Here is a 26,740-nt window from a genome sequence, read left to right on the forward strand (position 1 = left end):
TATAACTTTGCTAAAACAGTGATACCTCTTGATTCCAGAAAGACTGAGAAAACTGCTCCCACTGCTCTGTTGCAGTAGAGAGGGGGGATGGGACACATTGATGTGATACTGGTGTGAGTCACATAGATCTAACATGAGTTAATGAAAGGAAAGCTTTTTCTCCCTTTGAAGCTAGAACTGAGGTCATTTTGACTCTTCTTGAAGATTGCCTTTGCCCAATGGCCTTTGAGGAGCTCCTGGATGAAGTTGGTGGCCTGGGAAAATTCCAGGTCCTTCAGATGGTTTTAATTTTTCCTTCCCTCATGATAATAGTTTGTCAAATACTTTTGGAGAACTTCACTGCGGCCATTCCTCGTCATCGCTGCTGGGTCCACATTCTTGATAATGACGCTGTCTCTGATAATGGCACTGGATTCCTCAGTCCTGATGTTCTCCTGAGAATTTCCATCCCACTAGATTCAAACCTAAAGCCAGAGAAATGTCATCGTTTCCTTCACCCCCAGTGGCAACTCCTTCACCTGAATGGGACCTTCCCCAACATGACTGACCTGGACATGGAGCCCTGTGTGGATGGCTGGGTGTATGACCACAGCTTGTTCTCCTCCACCATCGTGACTGAGGTAAAGGCCCCATTTTCCTCTTCTAAGTATATGATCTGGGTATTTAGAATAACACAAAATCATGTCTGAATATTCATATCTTCACTTACTGAGTAGATAGTGTAGCCAGCTCTCTTTCATTCTTTTAAGAAAACTGGTTACTTATTTATTTAATTGCCAAGTACAATTGATGACAGTGAAGTAAATAACTGGATATGAATTTTAGTATCACAAAGGTTTACTTTCCTAACCATCTGCTGCTGGTAAGTCGCTTCAGTTGTGTCTGACTCTGTGAGACCCCATAGACAGCAGCCCACCAGGCTCCTCTGTGCCTGGGATTCTCCAGGCAGGAGTACTGGAGTTGGTTGCCATTTCCTTCTCGAATGCATGAAAGTGAAAAGTGAAAGTGAAGTCGCTCAGCCGTGTCCAACTCTTAGCAACCCTATGGACTGCAGCCTACCAGGCTCCTCCTTCCATGGGATTTATCTCACATAATGTGAGAAGTACTTGATATAAACTGCGGAAAATTATTCTTGGTCCTTTGCTCTCAGTCTAGTTGCAAATTATAAATATTTGTATTAATTTTTTTTAAAAGTCCTTTCCTGGATACTTGTCATACAAGCAAATCAGAGTGCATTTCGCTCTAGATGTGAAATCTAGAGCGTTGAAAAATCTAGGTTGTTGAAAAAGCAACCTCAAAGTTTTCAGTGTGTGGAAATGATTGAGAACCACTGAGGTATGCAGTGCTAAATGAATATGAAGATTGGCCCTAATATAACCTAGAAGATTTAGTTGATGATTATTAGAAGAAAACAATGCATAAGCTGAGACATGAATGATATAGATTAGTACATGTGGTAAAGAGAAGCCAGTGGACATGAATTTCACTGATGGCTTTTCAACTGAGTGAGCGTTGAGGGTTATAAGACTATAAGATTCTGTGAAGCTCCTGTGTGCTGGTTTCCTTCTCTTCTAGTGGGACCTCATTTGTGACCATCAGTCACAGAAACCAGTGGCTCAGTCCCTATTCTTGGCTGGAATGCTGGTGGGAGGCTTCATATATGGCCATCTCTCAGATAGGTATGTCTCCAGATCATTGCTGTCCTACTCTGTGTTGTTTTCATAGTTTATGATTAATTGTTTCATAAATAAGTCTTTATTGATTCTGATAGACAGTTTATACTGTTGGGGGTTTCCTTAGTTCCCAAGGAGCTACAGATGGAAATGTAGGATTGGACTCATTGTGAAGAATGCAATTTTGTTGCCACAGAGATCTCTGTACTGGGCACAGAAATGATATCACCATAAGATCTGGGGGCATTTCAGAATAGCTTATTATTATTATTATGAAACTGCTTTATTGGAACTGGAAGAGTTGCTGGAGAAAGAACATTCAATTTGAAATTATTTTTTAAATTAATTTTTATTGGAGTATAGTTACTTTACAGTATTAGTTTCTGTTGTACAATAAAGTGAATAAGCTGTTTGTATACATATATCCCTTCTATTTTGGATTTCCTTCCCATGTAGGTCACCACAGAGGGCTGAGTAGAGTTCCCTGTGCTACACAGTAGGTTCTCCTTAGTTATCCATAGTAGTGTTACACAGTAGTTATACATAGTAGTTATAGTAGTTATACATAGTAGTTATGACTATGTGAAAGAAAGTGAAAGTGAAGTCGCTCAGTCGTGTCCGACTCTTTGCGACCCCAGGGATGGTAGCCTACCAGGCTCTGCCGTCCATGGGATTTTCCAGGCAAGAATACTGGAGTGGGCTGCCATTTCCTTCTCCAGTGGACCTTTCCAACCCAGGGATCGACCCGGGTCTCCTGCATTGCAGACAGACGCTTAACCATCTGAGCCACCAGGGAAACCTGTATATGTTAATATGTCAACCCCAGTCCCCCAGTCCATCCCACTCCTCCTCCTCCCACTAGTATCCATATGTCCATTCTTTGGAGATCCAACCAGTCCGTTCTGAAGGAGACCAGCCCTGGGATTTCTTTGGAAGGAGTGATGCTAAAGCTGAAACTCCAGTACTTTGGCCACCTCATGCGAAGGGTTGACTCATTGGAAAAGACTCTGATGCTGGGAGGGATTGGGGGCAGGAGGAGAAGGGGACGACAGAGGATGAGATGGCTGGATGGCATCACCGACTCGATGGACATGAATCTGAGTGAACTCCGGGAGTTGGTGATGGACAGGGAGGCCTGGTGTGCTGCGATTCATGGGGTCACAAAGAGTCAGACATGACTGAGCAACCGAACTGAACTGATACTTCTGCTTTGCAAATAAGTTCACCTACATCACTTTCTAGATTCCACATATAAAAGTTATTATATGACTTTTTTTTCTCTTTCTGACTTTCTTGACTCTGTACGACAGTCTCAAGGTCCAACTGCATCTCTGTAGATTGCACAGTTTTGCTCCTTTTTAGGGCTGAGTAACGTTCCATTGCATATATACACCACATCTTCTTTATCCATTCCTCTGTTGATGGACATTTAGGCTGCTTCCATGTCCTGGTTATTGTAAATAGTGCTGCAAGAATATTGAAAGTATCTTTCTGAATTATGGTTTTCTCTGGGTATATGCCCAGAAATGGGATTGCTGTGTCATATGGTAGTTCCATTTTTAGTTTTCTAAGAAATCTCCATACTGTTCTTCACAGTGGCTATATCAATTTACATTCATTCTGGAATTTCCTTGTTTTTTTTTTTTTTTTTTTCCTATGATCCAATGGATGTTGGCAATTTGGTCTCTGATTCCTCTGCCTTTTCTAAATCCAGCTTGCACATCTGGGAGTTCTTGGTTCCTATAGCTGTGAAGCCAACTTGAAGGATTGTAAGCATTATCTTACTAGCATGTGAAATGAGCTCAATTGTATGGTAGTTTGAACGTTCTTTGGCATTGCCCTTCTTTGGGTATGGAATTAAAACTGACTTTTTCCAGTCCCATAACCATTGCTGAGTGACCTAGGTGAGTGATCACACCGTGGTGGTTATCTTGGTCATTGCTGCTACTGCTAAGTCACTTCAGTCGTGTCCGACTCTGTGCGACCCCATAGACAGCAGCCCACGAGGCTCCCCCGTCCCGGGGATTCTCCAGGCAAGAACACTGGAGTGGGTTGCCATTTCCTTCTCCAATGCATGAAAGTGAAAAGTGAAAGTGAAGTCGCTTAGTTGTGTCCGACTGTTCGCGACCCCATGGACTGCAGCATACCAGGCTCCCCCGTCCATGGGATTTTCCAGGGAAGAGTACTGGAGTGGGGTGCCATTGCCTTCTCTGGTAATGTACATAACAAGTTTTAAATGACAGAGGTAAAATAACAGAAAACAGATTACTAGATCTTGGTCATTAGGACATTTTAAAAATGGTTCTTCCGTGTATTCTTGCCACCTCTTCTTAATCTCTTCTGCTTCTGTTAGGTTCTTGCTGTTTTTGTCCTTTACTGTGTCCATATTTGCACAACATGAGAGAACCTCAAAAAATTATGCTAAGTGAAATAAGCCAAGCACAAAAGGAAATTGTAGGCAACCACTTATATGAAATATCCAGAATAACCAAACAAATGAAGAGAGAGTTTAAAATTTTCAAAAGGATAAAGGGCAGGGATGGAGAGTTATTGCTTAATTGTGAGAATTTGTCTTAGGTTGATGAAAACGTTTACAAAAAAGACAATGTTGATGGTTCCATGATATGATGAATATAATTAATTACTGACTTGTACTTCTAAAAATATTAAAATGAAGAGTATATACAGTGTCAGTTGTATCAAAATTAAAGGTATCAATGTATCAAATATATCTCTATCATAAATTTTGTTATCTGTCAGTTTTGCTTCATGTAGTTCACCTTTGCTGAGTAAAAATACATTTGATGTTTTCAACATTATTGTGTCTGTAAATAAATTTTGTTTTGAAATTTTTTTCTTTGATGATGATATAAAGACTCTAGTCATCTCATTATTACTACCTGAATTGTATATATTTTTATCTGTCAATTTACTTTCAATCTATAATATTTTAAGTACTATAGTGGGCAGCATAAAATTCCATGTCTTTTTAAACCCATATGGTAATCTCTATCATTTGATAGAGAGAGCAATTAGTTCATGTGGTTGTTGTTGTTGTTCTTTTTAATTTATTTTTTTATTGAAGGATAATTGCTTTACAGAATTCTGTTGTTTTCTGTCAAACCTCAACATGAATCAGACATAAAGTGAAAGTGAAGTTGCTCAGTTGTGTCCGACTCTTTGCAATCCCATAGACTGTAGCCAACCAGGCTCCTCTGTCCATGGGATTTTCCAGGCAATAGTACTGGAGTGGATTGCCATTTCCTTCTCCAGGGATATTCCCAACCCAGGGCTCGAACCCGGGTCTCCCGCATTGTAGACAGACCTTTTACTGTCTGAGCCACCTCCTTTTTTAACTTCCCTCCTATCTCCCTCCCCACCCCACCCCTCTAGGTTGATACAGAGCTGCTGTATGAGTTTCCTGAGCCATACAGCAAATTCTCATTGACTATCTGTTTTACATATGGCAATGTAAATTTCCATGTTACTCTCTCCATACATCTCACCCTCTCCTCCCCTCTCCCCATATCCATAAATCTATTCTCTATGTCTGTTTCTCCATTGCTGCCCTGTGAATAAGTTCTTCAGTACCATTTTTCTAGATTCTGTACATGTGTTAGAATAAGGTATTTACTTTCTCTTTCTGACTCACCTCACTCTGTATAATAGGTTCTAGGTTCACCTACCTCATCAGAACTGACTCAAATGCATTCCTTTTTATGGCTGAGTAATATTCCATTGTGTATATGTACCACAACTTCTTTATCCATTCATCTGTCGATGGATATCTATGTTGCTTCCATGTTCTAGCTATTGTAAATAGTGCCACAGTGAACACTGGGGTACATGTATCTGTTTCAATTTTGGTTTCCTTGGAGTATATGCCTAGGAGTGAGATTGCTAGGTCACATGGTGGTTTTGTTCCTAGTTTTTTTAAGGAATCTCCATACCATCTTCCATTGTGGCGGTATCAATTTACATTTCCACCAACAGAGCAAGAGACTTCCCTTTCTCCTCACCCTCTACAGCATTTACTGTTTGTAGAATTTTTGATGATGACCATTCTGGCTGGTGTGAGATGATGTCTTATTGTAGTTTTATTTGCATTTCTGTCATAATGAGCGATATTGAGCATCTTGTCATGTGTTTGTTAGCCATCTGTAGGTCTTCTTTGGAGAAATGTCCGTTTAGGTCTTTTTCCCACTTTTTGATTGGGTTGTTTGCTTTTCTGGTATTGAATTGTATGAGCTGCTTGCATATTTTGAAAATTAATCCTTTGTCAGTTGATTCATTGGCTATCATTTCCTCCCATTCTGAGGGTTGTCTTTTCACCTTGCTTATGGTTTCCTCTGCTGTGCAAAAGCTTTTAAGTTTAATCAGGTGCCACTTGTTTACTTTTGTTTTTATTTCCGTTAGTCTAGGAGGTGGGTTATAGAGGATCTTGCTTTGATTTATGTCATGGAGTGTTCTGCCTATGTTTTCCTCTAAGAGTTTTATAAGTTCTGGTCTTACATTTAGGTCTCTAATCCATTTTGAGTTTATCTTTGTGTATGATATTAGGGAGTGCTCTAATTTCATTCTTTTACATGTAGCTGTCCATTTTTCCCAGCACCATTTATTGAAGAGGCTGTCTTTGCCCCATTGTATATTCTTGTCTTCTTTTAAAAAAATAAAGTACCCAAATGAGCATGGGTTTATTTCTGGGCTTTCTATCTTGTTCCATTGGTCTAGATTTCTGTTTCTGTGCCAGTACCATACTGTCTTGATGACTGTAGTTTTGTAGTATAATCTGAATTCAGGAAGGTTGATTCCCTCCATCTCCATTCTTCTTTCTCAAGACTGCTTTGACTATTTGGGGTCTTTTGTATTTACATATGAATTGTGAAATTTTTTGTTCTAGTTCTTTAAAAATGCCATTGATAATTTGATATGGATAGCATTGAATCTATAGATTGCATTTGGTACTAAGTCATTGTCACAATATTGATTCTTTCTACCCAGGAACATGGAATATATCTCCATCTGTTTATGTCATCTTTGATCTCTTTCATCAGTGTCTTATAATTTTATATATACAGTTCCTTTGTCCCCTTAGGTAAGCATATTCCTAGATATTTAATTCTTTGTGTTGCAATGGTGAATGGGATTGATTCCTTAATTTCTCTTTCTGATTTTTCATTGTTACTATATAGAAATGCAAGCAATTTCTGTGTTTTGATTTTGTATCCTAAAACTTTACTAAATTCGCTGATTAGCTCTAGTAGTTTTCTGATAGAATCTTTAGGGTTTTCTTTGTACAGTATCATGTTATCTGCAAACAATGAAAGCTTTATTTCTTTTTTTCCAATCTGGATTCCTTTGTTTTTCTCTTCTCTGATTGCTGTAGCTAGAACTTCCAGAACTATGTTGAATAATAGTGGTGAAAGTGGACATCCTTGTCTTGTTCTTGATCTTAGGGAGAATGTTTACAGTTTTTCACCATTGAGCATAGTGTTTGCTGTAGGCCGATCATATATGGCCTTTACTATGTTGAGATAGGTTCCTCAACATAAGTAGGTTGGGTTGGAACATCGGAACCTTGGCTAGGTTCCAATGTCCATGTTTTGAATAGTTTTAATCATAAATCACTCCAGATGGTGACTGCAGCCATGAAATTAAAATATGCTTACTCCTTGGAAGAAAAGTTATGACCAACCTAAATAGCATATTCAAAAGCTGAGACATTGCTCTGCCAACAAAGGTCCGTCTAGTCAAGGCTATGATTTTTCCAGTAGTCATGTATGGATGTGAGAGTTGGACTGTGAAGAAGGCTGAGCGCCAAAAAATTGATGCTTTTGAACTGTGGTGTTGGAGAAGACTCTTGAGAGTCCCTTGGACTGCAAGGAGATCCAACCAGTCCATTCTGAAGGAGATCAGCCCTGGGGTTTCTTTGGAGGGAATGATGCTAAAGCTGAAACTCCATTACTTCGGCCACCTCATGCGAAGTGTTGACTCACTGGAAAAGACTCTGATGCTGGGAGGGATTGGGGGCAGGAGGAGAAGGGGACGACAGAGGATGAGATGGCTGGATAGCATCACTGACACGATGGATGTGAGTCTGAGTGAACTCTGGGAGTTGGTGATGGACAGGGAGGCCTGGCGTGCTACGATTCATGGGGTCGCAAAGAGTTGGACACTACTGAGCGACTGAACTGAACTGAATCATAAATGGGTGCTGAATTTTGTCAAAGGCTTTTTCTTCATCTATTGAGATTATCATATGGTTTTATTTTTCAATTTGTTAATATAGTGTATCACACTGATTGATTTGCATATATGGAAGAATCCTTGCATTCCTGGAATAAACCCAACTTGATCATGGTGTATGAGCTTTTTGATGTATTGCTGATTCTGTTTGCCAAAATTCTGTTGAGGATTTTTGCATCTATGTTCATCAGTGATATTGGCCTCTAATTTTCTTTTTTTACATGTTGTCTTTGTCTGGTTTTGGTATCCGGGTGGTGGTGGCCTTGTAGAATGAGTTTGGATGTGTTCCTTCCTCTGCAATTTTTGTAAAGAGTTTTAGAAGGATAGGCGTTAGCTCTTCTCTAAATGTTTGATAGTTTTCTCCTGTGACACCATCTGGCCCTGGACTTTTTTGGGGGGGTAGATTTTTGATCACAGCTTCAATTTCAGTGCTTATAATTGGGTTGTTCATAATTTCTATTACTTTCTGGTTAGTCTTGGAAGATTGAACTTTTCTAAGAATCTGTCCATTTCTTCCAGGTTATCCATTTTATTGCCATATATTTGTTCATAACAATCTCTTATAATCCTTTGTATTTCTGCACTGTCTGTTGCAACCTCTCCTTTTTCATTTCTAATTTTGTTGATTTGATTCTTCTCTACTTTCTTCCTTATGAGTCTGGCTAAAAGCTTGTCAATTTTATCTTCTCAAAGAACCAGCTTTTAGTTTTATTAATCTTTAGTATTGTTTCTTTCATTTATTTCTGCTCAGATCTTTATGATTTCTTTCTTTCTACTAATTTTGGGGCTTTTCGTTCTTTGTCCAGTTGTTTCAGGTGTAAAGTTAGGTTTTCTATTTGATATTTTTCTTGTTTCTTGAGGTAGGATTGTACTGGTATAAATTTCCCTCTTAGAACTGCTTTTGCTGCATCCCATGGATTTTAAATTGTGTTTTCATTGTCATTTGTTTCTAGAAATTTTTTGATTTCCCTTTTGATTTCTTCAGTCACCTGTTGGTTATTTAGAAACGTGTTATTTGTCTCCATGTGTTTGTGTTTCTTTTTTTTTCTGGTAATTTATATCTAGTCTCACAGCATTGTCATCAGAGAAGATGCTTGATATGATTTCAATTTTCTTAAATTTACTGAGATTTGATTTGTGACCCAAGATGCAGTCTATCCTGGAGAATGTTCCATGCGCACTTGAGAAGAGGTGTATTCTTCTGCATTTGGATGGAATGTCCTGAAGATATAAATGAGATCCATCTCATCTAATGCATCATTTAAGACTTGTGTTTCCTCATTAATTTTCTCTTTTGATGATCTGTCCATTGGTGTGAGTGGGGTGTTAAAGTCTCCTACTATTATTATGTTACTGTCAATTTCTCCTTTTATGTCTGTTAGTGTTTGTCTTATGTATTGAGGTACTCCTATGTTGGGTGCATAAATATTTACAATTGTTATGTCTTCCTCTTGGACTGAGCCTTTGATCATTATGTAGTGTCCTTCCTAATCCCTTTTTAATCCTATTTATTTTAAGGTCTATTTTGTCTGATATGAGGATTGCTATTCAAGCTTTCTTTTGCCTCCCATTTGCAGGAATATGTTTTTCCATCCTCTGACTTTCAGTCTGTATGTGTCTTGAGGTCTGAAGTGGGTTTCTTGTAGACATCATGTATATGGGCCTTGTTTTTGTATCCATTCAGCCAGCCTGTGTCTTTTGGTTGGAGCATTTAACCCATTTACATTTAAAGTAATTATTGATATGTATGTTCCTATTGCCTTTTTCTTAATTGTTTGGGATTAATTATGTAGATCTTTTTTTTCTCTTGTATTTCTTGAATATATAAGTCCTTTTAACATTTGTTGTAAAGCTGGTTTAGTGGTACTGAATTCTCTTAACTTTTGCTTGTCTGAAAAGTTTTTTATTTCTCCATCAATTTTGAATGAGATCCTTGCTGGGTACTGTAATCCTCGTTGTAGATTTTTCCCTTTCAGTACTATAAATATATCCTGCCATTCCCTTCTGGTCTGCAGTTTCTGCTGAAAGATCAACTGTTAAGCATATGGGGTTTGCCTTGTCTGTACTTGTTGCTTCTCCCTTGCTGCTTTTAATATTCTTTCTTTGTACTTAGTCTTTGTTAGTTTGTTTAGTGTCTTGGTGTGTTTCTCCTTGAGTTTATCCTGTATGGGGCTCTTTGTGCCTCTTGGACTTGATTGACTATTTCCTTTTCTATGTTTGGGGAAATTTTCAACTGTAATCTCTTCAAAAATTTTCTCATAAACTTTGTTTTTCTCTTCTTCTGGAACCTCTATAATTCAAATGCTGGCACATTTGATATTGTCCCAGAGGTCTCTGAGACTATCCTCAGTTCTTTTCATTCCTTTACTTTATTCTGCTCTTCAGAAGTTATTTCTATCATTTTACCTTCCAGCTCAGTGATTCGTTCTTCTGCTTCAGATATTCTGCTATTGATTCCTTCTAGAATATTTTTAATTTCAGTAATTGTGTTGTTTGTCTCTGTATGTTTATTCTTTAGTTCTTCTAGGTCTTTGTTAATTGATTCTTGTATTTTCTTCATTTTGTTTTCAAGGTTTTTGATCATTTTTACTATCATTATTCTGAATTGTTTTTCAGGTAGTTTGCCTATTTCCTCTTCATTTATTTGGACATCTGTGTTTCTAATTTGTTCCTTCATTTGTGTAGTATTTCTCTGCCTTTACACGATTTTTAAAAACTCATTGTGTTTGAGGTTCCTTTTCCCAGACTTCAAGATTGAATTCTTTCTTCCTTTTGGTTTCTTCCCTCCTATGGTTGGTCCAGTGCTTTGTGTAAGCTTCATATAGATGTAAGCTTCATATAGAGTGAAATTTGTGTTGAGTTTTTGCTTGCTTGCTTGATTTTCCTCTGTTGGGCAAGGCTGAGTGAGGTGGTAATCCTGTCTGCTGATGACTGGGCTTGTATTTTTGTTTTATTTGTTGTTTGGGTGAGGCATTTGCACAAGGTGCTGCTGGTGGTTGGATAATGCTGGGTCTTGTATTCAAGTGATTTCCTTTGTGTGAGCTCTCACTATTTGCTACTCCCTTGGGTTAGTTCTCTGGTAGTGTAGGGTCTTGGAGTCAGTGTTCCCATTCCAAAGGTTTGGGGCATGATCTGCTGGGAAGAGGATACTTGGGAGGGATGGAGCTGGGAGGCTGTGGCTGAGCAGCGAATTTTTACTCAGGTTCTAAGGGCAGCACTATGTGTGGCCCTGTGATGAACAAAAGCCTCATAGAACTGAGGACTTGGAAACTGTCCGTGGGAAGATTACAATCAAAAATCAATCATCTATTGCTCTTGTCAGCATCCCAGAATTCCCTCTGCACTCATTTCCCAGCTTGAAAGTGATGTCACCAGGATTTGAACTGCTGTCTCTTCTAACCCCAGCTCTTAGGCTCTGACAAGGCCCAAAAGAGCACTTGGTGGGGATTACCAAGGCTTCTGCTGTGGTTCTCTCTATCACCTTGAGAGCTTGGACCAATACTCAACATCTCCAGCCTCTAGTTTCTTTGGATCTTTTTTCCCCTCTTTCCTTTGTGCTTCATCTAGTTTCACTTGCTCATAGGATGCTGCATGCAGCGACCTCCACCCTGCACTCAGACCAGAGTTATAAGTATGAAGGGCCGAGGCTGGCCCATGCAATTAGGCACATGCTGAAGCACTGTGTATGGCACTGCAACTCAAGATGTGGTTGTTGTTTTGATTTTTCTCATTCTAACATTTCTTTTTTGTTTGTTTGTTTTCTGCATTATTTTCTTGATGGTGATAATAATTATGATTTTTTGGTGATGCTTGTTCTTATGGTTCACATTTTCTATTTTTAGGGTTAATTATTTGAGCATTTTAAGAGTTATATTTTAAGGATTGCAGAGGAATTTTCAATTCCAGATTGTCTATCCGTTTTTATTACTGGCATATAGATTAGCAGATCCTGTTTAATCCATGTTGCCTCCACTAAGGCCCTATTTTCTTGATGCTCATGGAACACAGAATTCACTTTTTCTTATTTGTCCTTCACCTTACTTTTCACTTCATTCTTCACCTTACATAATTCTTTCCTCTGAGAAATTTATATAATGTCTGCTGTCTGGGTTATGATACTTTTATATTCTGTTCTAGAAAAGCACACTTCTTGAAGCCTATACATCCAGATTCATCAAAGAGTGGCTCTTTTTAAAATATAAATTTATTTTAATTGGAGGCTAATTACTTTACACTATTGCATTGGTTTTGCCATACATCAACAGGAATCCACCACGGGTGTGTACACGTGTTCCCCATCCTGAACCCCCTCCCACCTCCCTCCCCATCCCATCCCTCTGGGTCATCCCAGTGCACCAGCCCCAAGCATCCTATATCATGCACTGACCCTGATCTGGCGATTCGTTTCACATATGATATTATACATGTTTCAATGCCATTCTCCCAAATCATCCCACCCTTGCCCTCTTCCACAGAGTCAAAAAGACTGTTCTATACATCTGTGTCTCTTTTGCTGTCTTGCATACAAGGTTATTGTTACCATCTTCTAAATTCCATATATATATGTGTTAGTATACTGTATTGGTGTTTTTCTTTCTGGCTTACTTCACTCTGTATATGGCTCCAGTTTCATCCACCTCATTAGAACTGACTCAATTGTATTCTTTTTAATGGCTGAGTAATACTCCATTGTGTATATGTACCACAGCTTTCTTATCCATTCATCTGCTGATGGACATCTAGGTTGCTTCCATGTCCTGGCTATTATAAACAGTGCTGCGATGAACATTGGGGTACACGTGTCTCTTTCAATTCTGGTTTCCTTAGTGTGTATGCCCAGCAGTGGGATTGCTGGGTCATATGGCAGTTATAAACCTTCAACAACTCTGATGCATTGGCCCACTGATCTTTTGCATCAGTTTAACCTGAACCTGTCTGGTCCTAGAGACCCAAGTACACTTTTAGCTCTCTTGTGTTCTGGACACTGTACAGACTCTCTACTTTGCTAAATACCTATGTTAATATGGTGGGTTCTTATGGTATTTTCCAAGTTCAAACATTATAGTTTATTTTATATAGTGCCACTTGGTGTCAGAGGCCACCTGGTGATTGGAGGATGAAGTTCTGGTCTTGTTAGTCTATAGAAAAAGAGTGTTATTTAAGGAGATTCCTATTGTTGATTTAGCCCTTCTTTTTAAAAAGCTTTCACAAAGAATTACTTGTTAAAACATTCTCTAAATTTCAGAGTATTCTTTTGGTTTCTTATGTTTTTACCACAAATTATCATTATTCCCATCATCTAAGCAGATTCTGTTTCTTAGGTTTGGGCGGAAGTTGATTCTCAGGTGCTGTTTGCTCCAGCTCGCCGTCTCTGGGACCTGTACAGCCTTTGCTCCCACCTTCCTTATTTACTGCTCCTTACGCTTCTGGTCAGGCTGTTCTGCTGTGGTCATCGTGGCAAACAACATTATGCTGAGTAAGTCAACAATTTTGGTCTCCTCCCATTTTCCAAGCCTTAAAAATCACTTTGAAATTTCATCTTTATGTGACATTAATATCCCATTTGGATTTTCTTCCAGTTATAGAGTGGACAAGATCCCAGTCAAAAGCTGTGATATTAACACTGATATCCTGTACCTTTAGTATGGGACAGGTGATGCTGGGAGGACTGGCTTTTGTTTTTCGAGAGTGGCGCACCCTACAGCTGGTGGTGTCTGTACCTTTCTTTGTCTTCTTTCTCTCCTCAAGGTATGAGCCTTCTCTCTTACTCTGTCTTATGGGAACCTGGGATGAAAATGCATGTTGAATTAAGATATATTGATTTTCTAATTCCATGAACCATTTTTATTGTTTGGACCTAAAACCCATGTCTCTCATCTGTTCACTCTGTGGGATTCAAGATTTGAGAAGCAGAATACAGAGTAATAATGACTTTTCTGTCTGGGATTTCTAGATATTTTCTCCAATCTTTATAAGTTTTACCCAGTATAGTGGTCAGAGTTAGGCTAATATTATTTTCCTTAGTATAAAATATAGGCACAGACATATTTTAAAAATACTTTTTTTTTGAGATTTGGAATGAATCCAATATGGTAAAGACTCAGTGATTTTCTATGTTGTTGCTGATTTTGGATAAAGGAAGAGGCAGCAAATTTGTTCATATAGCCAGTTGACAAAGTAGTGGCATAATTTCTCCATTACTAAAAATGGCTTGTAGAGAGGGTGATTTCTGTTATGTGTTCAGCACTTCCTTTTCCCTTAAATAGTTTTAACAAACATTTACTTATGGGTAGTTCCACCCTCACTCTTAAAACCAGTCTAGGGAGAATCAGCTTAAGTGATCACAGAAGGATGACTATAGATTTAATACACTGAGATGAGTTCAAAGAAGGAGCATAGTGTAGTCCTTGTCAGAATCATCTCCTAAGTCATTTTATTCTCTTTCCAGTTCTACAAAGAAGATGGCACTACAGTCCCCATTTTATTGATGAGAAATCTGAGGCAGATGTAAACAAGTGACTCACTTTTGTATTTAGGTACCAACAGGGTTGGTAGCAGCAAGATTATTTGCAATATTTGTTGGGCTATAAGCTTACATTATTTGGGGGCTTCTTTTTTTAAGAATACATATTATAAATATATACTATATTCACAAAGTTGTTAGATCCCAAGAAAAGCTTTCAAAGAGAATATGCATATGAAGGACTCTCCACCTTAAACTTCATAAGCTTCTTGGAAATTCTCTTCTTGAGTAAGCAGAGAGGAAATTGACTCCAGGGCCTGTGAATCCAACAAATGAAACGGTGGATATAGATGAAAGGCAAAAAGCATCTGCTGTCAAGAATCATACAATACATTAAAAAAGAGAGCTGACTGCACATGTGTGCCTTTCTTCAGGTGGCTGGTGGAATCTGCTCGGTGGCTGATTATCACCAATAAACCAGATAAGGGCTTAAAGGAACTTAAGAAAGTTGCACACAGAAATGGAATGAAGAATGCTGAAGCAACCCTGAACATGGAGGTGAGAAGGGAAGGGAAGGTGGTTAAGGGTTGTAGAGAAGAAATAAACTGACACCTGCCTTCTCCTTCTTGAGATAGAGAAGCTGATTTTCTAACAGGGCAGTTAGTTGAGAAGACAAGCTCAGTTCTCTCATCTTTCCTGTCTATTTCAGAGAAAAGAAGCTTTGCTTGCTGTGCAACTACTTTAGTTCATTTCCTGAATTGAATCTATAGGCTGTGTACTCCCTTGGATGCCATGACCTCATTTTCAAAATTTTGTTGTTGCCATTTAATTTCCTGGAGTTTCCCTTAACTCCTTACATACTCCTTCATATCACATTCACACTTGTGGTTTCATGTATAATGTGTTACACTAGAAAGAAGGAAGGGCTTTCTGGGTGATGCTAGTGGTAAAGAACCTTCCTGCCAATGGAGGCAGACATAAGAGATGTGGGTTTGAGCCCTGGGTTTGGAAGATCCCCTGGAGGAGGGCATGGCAACCCACTCCAGTATTCTTATCTGGAGAATCCCATGAACAGAGGAGCCTGGTGGGGAATTGTCCATAGGGTCGCAAAGAATCGGGCACAACTGAAGTGACTTAGCGCACACACGCAGAAAGAAAGGGAATACATCATTTCTGTCCTTTTGGGATCCAGTGCTAACCACTATACCTCGAACTATGTTGGCAAATGATATGTTTGTTGTTGTTGAAGGGTTTGAGAGTGACGATGCAGGAGGAGCTGAAGACAGCACAGATGAAAACTACTGTGTTTGACTTGTTCCGCACACCCAACCTGCGAAAAAGAATCTGTCTTCTATTCTTTGTGAGGTGGGCTTGCTCACAGTGCATGGCAACATTCAAAGCGTTGGAGCATAAAACTATTTATTTCAAAGGTTACAAAAGTGTTGTGAGAGGGAGATGGTGATTTGAAAATAAAAGATGAGGGAAACACAAATTAAGACTCACAAGAAACTGATTGTATGATGAAGAGTTAGTTAGATTTTATCACTCTATCTGTCTCTTCACTAGAGACTGATGTTGAGAAATTCCATTAAGAACAGATCTTAGCACTTATTTTTCTATATTTATCTTTCAATTTAATTGAAGCAAAATTTTAAAACAAACATGAAGAGATCAAGAATGTATATGAATCAATGAATATGTCAATATGTAAAAATGTAACCAACCTCCAGGTCAAGATGGAAAATTCTAATCTGCTAATAGAAAACTAACGAATAATTTGTAGTATATTTGTACAATGTAATTTGTACAAATTTGTACATTTGTACAGTGTAGTATCTTACAGCTGTTAAAATGATTGAACTAGGGCCAACTGCACCAACATAGATGCAGCTGTAAAAACATAATGAAAAAGAAAAATTCAGAATGATTTGTGATTTATCAGCATGATTCCAATTGAAAAAAGGTGAAACAATCCTATACACAATACTATACCAGTATGCATAGGATATACACATGTGTAACAAAAATAGAAGAGCAAGCATGTCAATGGTAAGTATCAGCCCCTTTGGGAGGACTGAAGGAGAAGAGATCAAAAAGGAACATACAGGGAGCTTTCAGTTGTATCTATAAAACTTTAATGCTATTAAGTGAGTAAATAAGTAAAGCAATTAGACAACATACTGAAATGGTGGATACATATTATTCTCTTTATTTTTCCTGTGTGCAAGAAATACTTTTATAATAAAATATTTTAATTAAAAAATGAAACATAAACCTGAAGAGATTAAGAATATATACAATCAATGAATATGTCCATATGTAAAAATGTAACCAACCTCCAGATCAAGACAGAAAATTCAAATTTCCCAGGAGTTCCTGTGAACTATCCAGTTGCACAACAACCACCACCAGCACTACTTCCTGACTCTCTTCTCTCCTCACTACCCTCTCTTGTGAAAAATAAAAATTAGCAACTGTTCTTATCTTCTTCACTACACATGAGTGTTGCCTGATTCTTTTACATAATGTAAATGACAGATGGATTCAGAGACAGCCCCCTTTCTTTATGCTCATTCACAAAGATTCATCCATTCAGTTGGTTTAACAGTAGGCTCTTCTCCTCCCTAGGGCTTTAGTTTCCACTAGATGATTAAGCTACAATGTCTACATGTATTCCAGTGTTGGTGAACTGTTACTTGTTTTCAATTTGTATTCAGCTTATTTGAGTGTTGGGGCTTCCCAGGTGACTCAGATGGTAAAGTATCCACCTGCAATGCAGGAGACCTGGGTTGGATCCCCGGGTCAGGATGATCCCCTGGAAGAGGGCATGTCAACCCACTCCAGTATTCTTGCCTGGAGAATCCCATGGATAGAGGAGCCTGGTTGGCTACAGTCCATGGGATAACAACGAGTTGGACATGACTGAGTGATTAACACTTTATTTGAGTGTTAGCACAATGGTTCCTGTGAAAATCTCATTCATTATGCCATGAGAGTATATAAGTACTTGTATTTTGATAGAGTCAAAAGGAGAAAATTTAAATATAATTCTAAATTTTTGAAGATTTAACAATCAAGAATGAAAAGCATACATGACAATATAGACATTCCCCAAGCTTAAGAAAGTAGCTATTGTATTGTACAATTTACATCTTCCTAGGAATACCCTAGCAGACTGCTTCTGTATTTAACTGCATTGTGCTTTTTCACCTTTTCCATACCCACTAGGACACAGACTTTTGTTCCTGAATCCTAGATAATCAGAGGGGAATGAAAAAGCAGAGATAATGGTCAAGAGAGGACTTGCTTGCAATTGCTGTGGTCTGTGGTGTTTCTTCTGTTGTAATGTCTAAAGGTAGCTCTCTCTGGGTGTAGTAGATCATTAAAGTGGACTCTTTTCCCTTAGATGTTTTCTGGGTGAAAGGTTGATCCCAAGTTGGAATATTTGATTCCGTTTCTGCTGGTGCGGTAGATGTATGTTTGCTCTTCTGAATTCTCACATGTTCTCTTAGCCCTAAGAAATCTTATATGAACTTTGAATTCCCCAGAACTGTGTTAAAACCCAGGATATTATGCTCCCAGGTCAAGAAGACACACATGGTATCTTCACAGCTTTAATCACTAGTTGAGAAAAGAGAAATGGTTTACAATATTGGGTTTGGGGTAGGAGATGTCAGACTCACAGCACACAGACAAACCTCAAAAAGTATTTCTTTTTCTAAATTCCTAGTTTTAGTCTTCTCCATTCAATTTCTATGTAGCATCCAATTTGCTGACCAGAGCAGATATGCTTTCCTGTCACTGCCAACTCTATGCTCAGGGACTCAGACAAAAGAAAGACAGAAGGAGTATTGTTTTCATATATTTGTTATTCAGTTACTCAGTCGTGCCCTACTCTGAGACCCCATGGACAGCAGCAACCCAGGTTTCCCTGCCCTTCACCATCTCCTGGAGTTTGCTCAAAGTCATGTCCATTGAGTTGATGATGCCATACAACCATCTCATCCTCGGTCATCCCCTTATCCTCCTACCTTCAATCTTTCCCAGCATTAGCATCTTTTCCAGTGAACCGGCTCTTCACATTAGGTGGCCAAAGTATTGGAGTTTCAGCTTCATTATCAGTCCTTCAAATGAATATTCAGGGTGATTTCCTTTAGCATTCACTGTTTGATCTCTTTTCAGTCCACGTGACTCCATGTAATTATTTATGATAATTTTACCTCTAAAATTGGAGAAATCAGATTGGGACTTTATTCTTTAACCTTGACCATTAGCTGCCTGGGTGAATATAATCATCAACTGTAGCATCTGGGCTCTAAATTTTATGACTTCTGTCTCTCCTCTTTTGTTTACTACAGATTTGGGACCACAATACCCTATTTTGGCATCTTCATCAATCTACAACACTTTGGGAGCAACATATTCCTCTTCCAGGTCATCTTTGGAGCTCTCACTTGCTTAACCCGATGTCTTATACCTCCAGTATTGAATCACATGGGCCGTCGACCAACCCAGACGCTTTTCATGTTCCTGGTGGGACTTTCCATTTTGGTCAACACGTTTGTGCCCCAAGGTGACAGAAGACTAGGCTCTGGGGAAAGGAAGGGTCTTTTTCTACTCCTTCAGGGACTGCAATTGATCACACTTGTTGGAAGCCAGGATTAAAGAGAGATCCCAATTAAGGGCTAAGTATTCCCCCCAAACCAATATGATTGTTAATGAGAAACTCTGCTAATAAGCTGTTGAGAAATGAGTCACGTGTCGGTGAGGGACAAATCAGGCATATGTTTATATTCACTCCATTATGGAAATGTTGGAAACTAGTGCCATTTATTTCAGTTTCTCCAGAACAGCAATTGTTCACTTTCTCTTCACCCATTCACTCTTTTGGGCTTCCCTGATGGCTCAATGGTAAAGAATCTGTCTGACAAAGCAGGAGCCACAGGAGATGCAGGTTCAGTCCCTGGGGCAGGAAGATCCCCTTGAGGAGGAAATGACAACCCATTCCAGTATTTTTGCCTGGGAAATCCCATGTACAGAGGAGCCCAGCAGTCTACAGATCTATGGGGTCACAAGGAGTCAGACAGTACTGAGCACACATACACTCATTCACTCTTTTAATAACAAACATGGAGGGGCAAGGTCTTGCAATTATATTCCAGGTGAGGACACAATATGGTCACCCCCCTGGGCTCCTCATTACCAGCTTTAATGACTGGTCTACTTCCCCATATCTATGTATCCACATGTGACTGTGGGGTTAAGTCACCATAACTACATCTCTTGCTTATGGAAGTCTTCCAGGAAATTTTAAAAAAAAATCCTCTTCTTCAAGTAGTGAAAGAGTGTAGAGCAGGAAGAAGAGTTTAAGCATATTAAAACCCTTTTCAATTCCCTGTTAGATTACTTCATATGTTAATAGAATAATGTTACGTAATGACTAGGAGAAACTTAGTGGGCACAATGTCTTGCCATCTCCCAATGCAGAAATATGTTTTACATCCTCATAGACTGGTGAACTCTGCTTCTCAGAATATCATTGATGATGCAGGCTTACTGCCTTACAGTAAAGTTTGTTTCCAATATTATATAGCTATAATTAGATTTCTTTTTATATTGCTCAGAAAATTGATTCTTTGAACATTTGAACATAGGGAACAAGTGTTTCCCTAATTTTGAATTGGGACTTCTCTGATGGCTCAGTGGTAAAGAACCTGCTTACCAATGCAGAAGATGTGGGTTCTATCCCTGGGTCAGGAACATCCCCTGGAGAAGCAGATGGCAACCCACTCCAGTATTCTTGCCTGGAAAGTCCCATGGATGGAGGAGCCTGGAGGGGCTATAGTCCTTGGGGTTACAAAAGAGTCAGACATGACTTTGCAACTAAACAACAACAGCAACAAATTTTGACTTCTTTTTTTTTTCTAGTAGGTTTCCATTCTTCCATTTTTTTCCTAGTAAGTTTCCTAATAAAATAAAATTAAAAAAAAAAAAACAAGAAAAAAACCCCCTAAAATTGATCTAGATCTAGATCTTCTGCCTGTCCTTTCAGAGATTAGTCCTGTCCTTCTAGTACTTTCTGGTGTCATGCTTACCCTCATGGTGATGCTGTATCTGCTCTAGGTTGACTGACTCATTTGGGTTTACCTGGGACTTTTCTGATTTTATCAATGAAAGTCTCACCTTATTAAAATCTGCTAATTCCCAGGTACACCGGGATGACTGATAACTCTAAATTCTGCACTTTAATCATAAAGTCCTCGAGGTTAGAGATGAGCCTTAGATTCAGGAATTGACTGTATGATGGTCCTACCTTCTGCCATTAGGATATAACAAGTACTGGAACTGAATAAGTAAACGAATTTCTGCCAGATTCATTTTTTCTTCTGCTTCTCCAGTAAATCTCACCTATGTGAAGAGATTTGCTGCGATTAATCCAGATACCTTTATGTAGTTTTTATCACCTATATTTATAATTTTACATTTTTCATTTGTTCAGCCACCCCATGATCACTGCCACTGTACAATTTTCTACAATATATTTCAAACATACAGGTAAAGCAGTAGGTTTTTTTCCCCCCTGACTAAATTTGGTGGATGCTGATTCCTTCTACATAGTTATTTTAATCTCTCTGATCTTCTTGTCTCCAGAAATGCAGACCGTGCGTGTGACTTTGGCAAGTGTGGGAATGGGCTGTGTTGCTGCCTCTAACACCAGTATTTCTGTCCACTTTGTTGAACTCCTCCCCACTCTTGTCAGGTATATGAGTTTATGAATGTTCTGCCGCCACCCCAAAAAAAACTTTCCCAGCTAACTGATGGTTGCTGCAGGAATAAGCATAATAGGAAATGTTAGCTATAAAGCAATTGTTTTTAACTGTACCAGTGATATGCTAACAGCAATTATAGCCACAGTTTGTTGAAAAAGCTGATTTGGGACAATGCACTGTCCTAAGTGATACTTCAGTGCTTCATTTCATTAACTTTTTGGGCCATTTGTTAGAATAGGTCTAGGTGTAATGTTCTGTTTAGTTATGACAATGGGTCTTTCACACTTTGATCCTGACAAAGACAGTTGGAAAATCACAGAGCAAATTGCAAAAATAAGTGTTGTCATCAAACCCAAGTATTTAATAATTGTTTTATATTGTCTTCCATAATCATGTCAAAATAATAGATCATAAATTACAAGTGCAGATTTTTACTGAATTATTACAAAAATTATTACTTATCATTATTTAGAGCAAAAGCTGCAGGCATAGATATGATGGCTAGTAGGTGTGGGGCAGCACTGGCTCCCCTGCTGATGACCCTGGTGGTGTATCTACCCACTCTGCCCTGGATCATCTATGGAGTGTGTCCCATCATTGCTAGTCTTCTCGTCCTTCTCCAACCTGAAACCAGACATCTGCCTCTGCCTGACACCATCCAGGATGTGGAAAATAAGTGAGTAACTTGCTACCAACCCCTGCAAGGGACTGTGTGCTTTGAATCTGTAGGTGAGAAAGGCAACACACTGCGTGGGTCCTTCAGATCACTGAGCCTTGCCAGGGACACTTCCAGGTTGGGTCATTGCCTTCACGAGAGGCAGCGTCATTTCTACCCACTGTGTGTTCACGTCTAGACTGCAGAGATTCCCTCTTCCCTGTTCTTATTGGTAGTTTTAGTGCTGAAGTGATGGTAATTACCTCTGTTGTGAGGGCACATCCTACCTGCCCTCAAGAGGGACACACATTCCTGATGGTGTTTCATGGTCCTCAGATCCATAAAAGGCTGGTATATGAAAGGGAAACAAACATGAAGGAATAATGTTAGGAAAATCACATAGAGTTAATGATTCTCTTTGAAAAGAAAATTAATATTATGTATGTGGCCATTAGAATCAGACAATTTGCTGCCACAAGTAATGGAAAGATTGGTACAGGGAAAATAGAAACTGACAAAATATATTTCAAAATAAGAAAAATGGTATATTAGTGACCTGGCGCCCATAATCATGGTTCACAAAGTCAGTGACTGAACAGAAATTATTGCCTCATAGTTACTTAGCTTTTAAGTCTGAGCTCAAGTTGTTGGCAGGTTCATGCCCCATCGGTAGACTCTAGGGAAGGGTCTGCTCCAGGTCTCTCCTGGTTTCTGGTAGCACCTTTGCTTGTGGCAGAATAACTCCATTCATGACACCTCCCTGGCACACTTCTATGCCCAAATGTTCCCTTTGAATAAAGATACTAATCATATTGGATTAGGGGCCCATTCTAGCCCAATATAACCTCATCTTAATTAATTTTATATGCAACATTCTTGTTTCCAAATATGGCAACCTCAAATTCTGAGATACTGAGAGTTATGACCTCAGTGTATGAATTTTGGGAAAGACATAATTCAACCCACAACAGATGGGGAGTGGCCTTAGATCTTCAGTTCACCTCTTGGCTTTCCAAAGGTGTTGTTGGTCAGAGGTCTAAAGAGACCCAAGTGAGAGTAGCAATTTTCAAACTACTTTCTTGGGTCTGCACAGTCTGCAGAGCCTTTTCCAGCATGAATGTCAACCCTATGGATTTTATTGGATTACAAGAAGTTGATGGTTAGAAGTTCAGTTTGTACTTGTGCAGGGAGGGTATCTGAACTTATTTTCATGTTTTTCTCTTTTTTAATGTTTATTTTTATTTGCTAATTGGCTGGTTGATTTGTTGTTTCTATTTTGTTTCTCCAGGAAACAATTCTCAAGAAAAGTAAATGAGGAAGATTTCTGCATAAAAGTGACAAAATTTTAAGGACATTTTATGACTGACCAGGGAGGAAAGGAAAAATATGAAGAACAAAAGTTGGAGTTTTCCTTAATATCTACAAAGTAGCAAGTAAATATACAGGAAAATTAAATCTAATTTATAATTATTGCCTTAGTAATCACTTAAACATATGATTTCTTGGTACATGTTCCATGAGCAGTTCAATATTTAAGGAAAGTAGTTGAAAAAGTTTAAGATCTATCAATAAATTATTAATAGACAAGATAATTCAGAAACAGAGGAATGTCATGGAATTAGTATGTGACTGCTTGATGTGTGGGACAGCATATGGTGAACTGTCCATAAATGTACAGAATAATATAAGATATGAAACCAAACATCAAAAGAAATCTAGAAACAGATACTAATATATATGTGTGTATATATAAATAAATATATATATACTTAAGACATGATACATTTGACATCATAAATCTCTCCAAATAGAAGGATTATGTGATATGTGGAAATACATTCATTGAAATAAGAATGTTGACCTTCTCATGGTGAAATTTTAAATGATTATTACTTTCTCTTTGCAATTTTCTCTTTTCATATTTTCAATAGTAAGCATATGTAATTTAAAATTCTTTGAATTTATCAACATTGAATGGCAAATATAGAAAAAAGCAATTTTTAAAATGTGTATGTATTGAATATAATCACTGAAAATTAAAGTTATATTCTTAGTGCCATGGCTAATTAATAAGAAAAGCTTTTCTAATTAATAGTAATTATTGAAGAGAAATGGTAATTAATAAACGACAAATCCAGTTTGAAATATAGGTTTTCATTTTTAAAACAGCAGATTTAACAAATTATTGTCTCATTTTGGGTTAAGGCACACAGTGATGGGCATTCATAAATGTGAAAACATGCTATAATCTAAGAAATCAAACATGTTATACGCTGTGGGAAACAATTGGCATTTTATTAAGAGTTTTATTCCAAAACTGAACCAGGAATAAATAGACAATCTTAACAGACCCATCACAAGCACAGAAATCAAAACTGTAATAAAAAATCCTCCAACAAACAAAAGCCCAGGACCAGATGGCTTCACAGCTGAATTCTACCAAAAATTTAGAGAGGAGCTAATACCTATCCTACTCAAACGCTTCCAGAAAATTGCAGAGGAAGGTACACTTCCAAACTGATTCTATGAGGCCACCATCACCCTAATACTAAAACCGGACAAAGATGCCACAAAAATAGAAAACCACAGGCCAATATTAATGATGAACATAGATGCAAAAATCCTTAACAAACTTCTAGCAATCAGAATCCAACAACACATTAAAAAGATCATACACCATGACCAAGTGGGTTTATCCTAGGGATGCAAGGATTCTTCAATATTCACAAATCAATCAATGTACTACACCACATTAAACAATTGAAAGATAAAAACTATATGATTATCTCAATAGATGCAGAGGAAGCCTTTGACAAATTCAATATCCATTTATGATAAAAAAAAAACCCTCCAGAAAGCAGGCATAGAAGGAACATACCTGAACATAATAAAAGCCATATATGATAAACCCACAGCAAACATTAACCTCAATGGTGAAAAATTGAAAGCATTTCCCCTAAAGTCAGGAACAAGACAAGGGTGCCCACTCTCACCACTACTATTCAACATAGTTTTGGAAGTTTTAGCCACAGCAATCAGAGAAGAAAAAGAAATAAAAGGAATCCAGATTGGAAAAGAAGAAGTAAAACTCTCACTGTTTGCAGATGACATGATCCTCTACATAGAAAACCATAAAGATACAACCAGAAAATTACTAGAGCTAATCAATGAATCTAGTAAAGTTGCAGGATATAAAATTAACACACAGAAATCCCTTGCATTCCCATACACTAACAATGAGAAAACAGAGAAATTAAGGAAACAATTTCATTCACCATTGCAATGAAAATAATAAAATATTTAGGAGTAAATCTACCTAAAGAAACAAAAGACCTATTTATAGAAAACTATAAAACACTGATGAAAGAAATCAAAGATGGCCCAAATAGATGGAGAAATATTCCATATTCATGGATCAGAAGAATCAATATAGTGAAAATGTGTATACTGCCCAAAGCAATCTATAGATACAATGCAATCCCTATCAAGCTACCAATGGTATTTTTCAGAGAATAAGAACAAATAATTTCACAGTTTGTATTGTGAAATACAAAAAATATTGAATAGCCAAAGCAATCTTGAGAAAGAAGAATGGAACGGGAGGAATCAACCTGCCTGACTTCAGACTATATTACAAAGCTACAGTCATCAGGACAGTATGGTACTGGCCCAAAGACAGAAATATAGATCAATGGAACAAAATAGAAAGCCCAGAGACAAATCCACACACCTATGGACACCTTATCTTTGACAAAGGAGGCAAGAATATACAATGGAGAAAAGAAAATCTCTTTAACAAGTGGTGCTAGGAAAACTGGTCAACTACTTGTAAAAGAATGAAACTAGAACACTTTCTAACACAATACACAAAAATAAACTCAAAATGGATTAAAGGTCTAAATGTAAGACCAGAAACTATAAAACTCCTAGAGGAGAACATAGGCAAAAACTCTCCGGCATAAATCACAGCAGGATCCTCTATGACTCACCTCCCAGAGTAATGGAAATAAAAGCAAAAATTAACAAATGGGACCTAGTTAAACTTAAAAGCTTTTGCACAATGGAGTAAACTATAAGCAAGGTGAAAAGACAGCCTTCAGAATGGGAAGAAATAATAGAAAATGAAGCAAGTGAGAAAGAATTAATCTCAAAAATATATAAGCAGCTCCTGCTGCTCAATTCCAGAAAAATAAATGACCCAATCAAAAAATGGGCCAAAGAACTAAATAGACATTTCCCCAAAAGAAGACATGCAGATGGCTAACAAACACATGAAAAAATGCTCAACATCACTCATTATCAGAGAAATGCAAATCAAAACCACAATGAGGTACTATCTCATACTGGTGAGAATGGCTGCTATCAAAAAGTCTACAAACAATAAATGCTGGAGAGGGTGTGGGGAAAAGGGAACCCTCTTACACTGTTGGTGGGAATGCAAACTAGTACAGCCACTATGGAGAACAGTGTGGAGATTCCTTTAAAAACTGGAAATAGAACTGCTATACAACCAAGCAATCCCACTGCTGGGCATACACAGAGGAAACCAGCAATGAAAGAGACACGTGTATCCCAATGTTCATTGCAGCAATATTTACAATAGCCAGGACATGGAAGCAACCTAGATGTCCATCAGCAGATGAATGGATAAGAAAGCTGTGGTACATACACACAATGGAATATGACTCAGCTATTAAAAAGAATGCATTTGAATCAGTTCTAATGAGGTGGATGAAACTGGAGCCTATTATACAGAGTGAAGTAAGTCAGAAAGAAAAACACCAATGCAGTATATTAATGCATATATATGGAATTTAGAAAGATGGTAACAATGGCCTTTTTTGCGAGACAGTGAAAGAGACACAGGTGTAAAAATAGGCTTTTGGACTCTGTGGGAGAAGGTGAGGGTAGGATGATTTGAGAGAATAGCATT

General features: G+C 38.1%; 1 protein-coding gene and 1 long non-coding RNA gene across 2 annotated transcripts in view; one reads left to right on the forward strand and one right to left on the reverse strand.

Annotated features, from left to right (window-relative positions):
• LOC138426965 (solute carrier family 22 member 10-like) lies at nucleotides 1-23,952 on the forward strand. The gene is made up of 10 exons (XM_069566016.1): nucleotides 1-620; nucleotides 1,576-1,679; nucleotides 13,241-13,395; nucleotides 13,499-13,667; nucleotides 14,817-14,940; nucleotides 15,632-15,747; nucleotides 18,741-18,955; nucleotides 21,034-21,142; nucleotides 21,625-21,828; nucleotides 23,096-23,952. The coding sequence occupies exons 1-10, from the start codon at nucleotides 219-221 to the stop codon at nucleotides 23,154-23,156; spliced, it is 1,659 nt and encodes a 552-aa protein (XP_069422117.1). The 5' UTR covers nucleotides 1-218; the 3' UTR covers nucleotides 23,157-23,952.
• The window catches only part of LOC138426968 (uncharacterized), a 21,838-nt gene continuing 11,660 nt past the window's right edge, over nucleotides 16,563-26,740 (reverse strand). Inside the window, exons 2-5 of the long non-coding RNA XR_011251852.1 lie at nucleotides 22,071-22,155; nucleotides 20,696-20,790; nucleotides 20,105-20,229; nucleotides 16,563-18,604 (exon numbers count right to left, since the gene is read on the reverse strand). This is a non-coding gene — a long non-coding RNA (uncharacterized lncRNA). The remainder of the gene's footprint in view (nucleotides 18,605-20,104; nucleotides 20,230-20,695; nucleotides 20,791-22,070; nucleotides 22,156-26,740) is intronic.

This window comes from Ovis canadensis, chromosome 21 (genome assembly GCF_042477335.2).
Source record: "Ovis canadensis isolate MfBH-ARS-UI-01 breed Bighorn chromosome 21, ARS-UI_OviCan_v2, whole genome shotgun sequence".
Lineage (NCBI taxonomy): Eukaryota > Metazoa > Chordata > Mammalia > Artiodactyla > Bovidae > Ovis > Ovis canadensis.

What these genes read in the sequence shown, in the direction of transcription:
- LOC138426965 (XM_069566016.1), top strand. Translation starts at nt 219, where the DNA reads ATGGCCTTTGAGGAGCTCCTGGATGAAGTTGGTGGCCTGGGAAAATTC. An exon ending in CCTCCACCATCGTGACTGAG is followed by an intron (nt 621 to 1,575) that starts GTAAAGGCCCCA and finishes CTTCTCTTCTAG; the next exon opens with TGGGACCTCATTTGTGACCA. An exon ending in CAACACGTTTGTGCCCCAAG is followed by an intron (nt 18,956 to 21,033) that starts GTGACAGAAGAC and finishes TCTTGTCTCCAG; the next exon opens with AAATGCAGACCGTGCGTGTG.